This window comes from Frankliniella occidentalis, unplaced genomic scaffold (assembly GCF_000697945.3).
Source record: "Frankliniella occidentalis isolate FOCC.00 unplaced genomic scaffold, Focc_3.1 Scaffold44, whole genome shotgun sequence".
Taxonomy (NCBI): Eukaryota; Metazoa; Arthropoda; class Insecta; order Thysanoptera; family Thripidae; genus Frankliniella; species Frankliniella occidentalis.
In genome coordinates this window covers 932794-936889 of record NW_026267174.1, presented here as the reverse complement: position 1 = coordinate 936889, position 4096 = coordinate 932794, and the positions used below count along the sequence as shown (strand labels likewise).

Below are 4096 nucleotides of genomic sequence, written 5' to 3'. Positions count from 1 at the left end.
CCCCCGCCCTACGCCCTTGATCAGAATCGGTTCAATGCAAAAATCTATCTTCGATTATTGTTTCACTATCACCACACATTTCACCGGAATGTCGCGCATGATATGCTCTTTTAAAGAGCTGCACTGCAAAAACAAAGGTGCGAAAGTCGCACCTTTGTAGGGGTTCTAAAGAAAGCCGTACTACAATGATGCAAAGTGTTCAATTGACAAACATGACCTGCACAAACACCGTGTTCCATACTGGAAGATGTGATGGGAAATTTGGCGCGCGGAGTACAGTCTGAGTAGTCTCGAAGTACCCGGAACGGGTGCATCTTTAAATGCGCTCGAGTGTTGCATGAGGTTTGCGTACACCCTTTGTCCGTAAGACGCCATATGCCTCCTGAAGCCCATTGCAGCCCTAGCGAGTTTGGAATCCCGCGACACTGGAGCACATTCAAAGCGATTCAAAGATACATACACCCAGTACAACTGAAGTTACGTTTAACTTTGTTCCACGAGGCTGATAAACTTCCACTCATTGCTGTACTACAGGCGCGGTCGTCTCTAGCGAGTTGCCTGAAAGGTGGACAATTTGCACTACAAACCCCCTGTTCGTAGGCAACCGACAGCTCCCTCTGTCAGCCGGACCTTAAACCGCGCCTACTGTACTATGCAACCCGTCCGCACGGCTCCAACCGGGACTGCATACCCTGCGCCCTGCGCCTCCTGCTGGGGACCCGCTCTGTAACGCACGACCGCTCCGACAATGTTATTGTCTATAAGAATGGGGAATGGGGCCACCGCGAGTCACCCCGATACACCACAAGTCACCCCCGACACACCGCGAGTCACACTCCCCCTACACCGCGAGTCACCCGGAGTCAATAAACCTACAACACCGCGAGTCACCCCACCCCTACCACACCACCGCGAGTCAACCCCTCGACACTCCGCGAGTGATCCAGCGACAACGAGAGCCACCCCCACCACACCGTAAGTCACCCATCAAAGACACGCCGCGAATCAGCCACGACACACCGCGAGTCAACCCAGCACATCGCGAGTGATCTTTGCGACACCGCGATCAGTTCCCTCCGCCACACCGCGAGTCACCCCCGCCCGCGACACTGCGAGCCACCACTGTGGCAGAACGCACTATGCAGAATGCACACCACCACTTCGACATTAAAGATTCCGCAGGACGAACCGTTAACCGTTTCGACTATTGCCTTTCGAGCTTGAGAACTTGCTGACGCAACAAGCAACACACCGCAACATCAACACACCCCCAATATTGCAATGCCCAGGGCGAACATTTTCTCTCGCACGGATGTTTGTGAAAACATGGACACACACGCGCGCCCACACGCATCACTCCAACCTTTGTAGCACAATCACTGCGACACCAACCTCCGTCTCCATGGCGCTGTTCTGCTCGCGACGGAACACTAGCTCAAGTACCGACGTCTCTAAAGTCTCCTGATCTGCACCGGCCGGCTCAACGGGCGCAAGTGCGTTTGGTTTGCTGCCGCGAGGAAGGAGCCCGCCCCAGGCACGCCGGCCGGCCAGCCCGCCCCCCACCAACTGCCCCCACCACAGCGCTGTGACATCAGTGGCCTTGAGCGCGACCAATGGGGAGCTCCGCTCGGGACATGGGGGGTCCCCTCGCCTGGCTTTAGCTTCGACTCGCTGGCGTCGAACCCCGCCGAGCCACGACAGCAGACGACTGCAGCGCCAAGTTTTTTCTGGCCGCGCCGTGGCACGAACTGTTCCTAAACGCGGACTTTACAAATGATGATTCACGCGGATTCACGCCGTGGGCAATGTAAAGACACCGTCCCTAAAATGTGACTTTTTCAGGCGATTATTTTGAAAACTGGGAGGGTCTGGAGCAGCTGCCAATTTTAGACATGGGTGGTCTTGGTTGCAGGAGCACACCCCCCCCCCCTAGCCGGCTGCGTTGACGCAGAAACACCATTTACAGCACAACAAACTGCCCGAATTGAAGAGCGCAAGTGCCAAAATAAATTTGCACCAGAACTGACGTCCGCGGTTTTTGGCCGCGCAGGTGTCGCCGATCAGAAAAAATAAAAAAGGTGTCTTATCACGTGAAACACGCACTGAAACCGGAGGAGTATTATAAATAAACTGGCGGGGCTCGCGACGCTGACGTGCACTGCTGCGTGCACCGCCAAGTCCGCTGATAAGGAGGCCAAAACCAACCCGCTCGCCGTCGTCCTCGGCCACTTGCCCCTTCTACATATTGTGATGTCAATACCTGCGATGTTCAGTGTAAGTGAAAATTTCGTAATCAGCATTTGCGTCAGTAAAAGAGAGAAGGGGGCATGGGCGTGCCAATAAAGCTTCTGTCTGCTGACCATAAGTGGGAGTCTGGGGTTTTTGGACAGTCCCTAAGACTGTCTCTACCAGAGGGAAACCTGACGCCCCCCCCCCCCTCTTCGTTGCTTCTGGGTCTTACTCCACGAACGGAGATTGTGCGTTTGCGTTTGCAGGCGAGGCTTATCCTTTCGGTAGACCACCTCGCGTCCCGTGGTCTGGGGCGCAGCCAGCAAGGCAGTCCCCGCGGGTACATTCGCCCCCCCCCCCCCCCCGCACTGCTCCACCTCGACTTCCTGTCCCGCCCCTGCCCAGTCGTCTTCGCGCGGTTGACCAATCGTGCGTCGTCGTTCTCTTGGAGGAGGCCTTGAGCACTTCCCTCGCGCCCCGCCCCCTCCATTTTCCTGGCGGCAAGTGAAGCGCCCCTCTACTTTCCTGGCGGCAAGTGAAGCGCCCCTCCACTTTCCTGGCGGCAAGTGAAGCGCCCCTCCATTTTCCTGGCGGCAAGTGCAGGCGCCCCTCCACTTTCCTGGCGGCCAGGAAAGTTGAGGGGGGAGGTCCGTCCGGTCCACTTCGCGCTTCTTGGAATCACAACCCGCGCTCGCCACCGCGGCCCGTATACACACATCATCCACGTTATCGTCCTCGCCCCGTCGGCGGCCGTGAGGCGCGGCGCTGTGCGGAAGACGGAGGGTGCTGGGGGGGGGGGGGGAGAGCTTGACCGCTCCGTGCAAGGGCTCGCCACGCCCCTTGCACCATAGCCCCTCTGGTCTTGATCCTGACTGGTGCTACTGTGGTGTGGTACCTGACGGGTACCCGACACGACCCCCGCGGCTATGATGTAGTACCTTGCCGGTGGCCTCCGTTTTGAACCCGAGCACCCTTCGGCAAGGCCCGCGGAGTGCCTCCCGCCGGCGCACAAGTGCCCCGGGGGACTCGTCGCGACCTACCCTTTTTGCTCTCGGCAGCTCCTCGCCTCCCCCCCCCTCCCCGCTATTGCTGGGCCGCCTGTTCCGCCTGGGCCGCCGCGAGACAGGCGTCTCCGCCACCCCGAACAACTGCGGAACCAGGCGGAACACTATTTGCACAGCGGTAGGCAGCGAGCGTGCGAGCTCGGCGGTACAGCAGGGGCCGTTCAGACAATACGTGCCTCCCCGCCGGATGACCATTAGAGTTGTATAGGAACAGGTATAGGAAAGGAACCCCATGATATTTTTACCCAGGTGCAAAATATCGTGGGGTTTATGTGAATTCCGATGGAGGACTTTATCCTTTTGGGACCCCACATTATTTGTATCCCCCCCCCCCTCAACCCCAGACGCAGCCCAGTTGCGCTGGCGCTTTGTCGAGGTTCGTGGATGGATACACACAAACATCACATCATCACAGTCGATCGCGAGCGCTATCATCACAAACTTGTCGCGGCGCGAGCTCCTCCTCGTCCTTATCGCCCGGCCGGTATTTAGCCGCCAGTCACAAAGACACAACCGCGCCCACCAAATTTGCAGAGCCCCACCTTAACTTAATTAGCAAAGCATGACGGAGAGGGTGAGCGCGGTGGCGGCGCCAGGCGCACAGTCGGACCCGATGCAGCCATCCAAATAATAATTGTGAAAGGCTCAATGTTGGCAGAGTGATGCATCATCACTCCACCTCAGCCCGGTCGGAGGGGAAGGGGGGGGGTCTGCACCGCGGGGCAACGCGCTCACTCTCCCCTGTCGCCCGGCGCCACAGCCACATCATGTACGCTCACGGAGAGGACGTGCGGGGCGGGGCG

The 4096-nt window shown here is 58.2% G+C and overlaps 2 protein-coding genes across 5 annotated transcripts in view; one reads left to right on the top strand and one right to left on the bottom strand.

Annotated features, from left to right (window-relative positions):
- Positions 1-1542, bottom strand: part of LOC113212238 (zinc finger protein 335-like) — a 16149-nt gene extending 14607 nt beyond the window's left edge. Inside the window, exon 1 of one of the 2 annotated variants that reach the window (XM_052266906.1) lies at positions 1393-1542. In XM_052266906.1, the coding sequence (XP_052122866.1) occupies positions 1393-1404 (12 nt within the window). In that variant the 5' untranslated portion in view covers positions 1405-1542. Of the gene's footprint in view, positions 1-1363 lie in introns of both variants that reach the window. The other variant, XM_052266907.1, reaches the window with a different exon arrangement.
- LOC113212354 (DNA repair protein XRCC3) overlaps positions 1-4096 on the top strand; it is a 12711-nt gene that overhangs the window by 1125 nt on the left and 7490 nt on the right. The gene's annotated exons all lie outside the window — the stretch shown is intronic.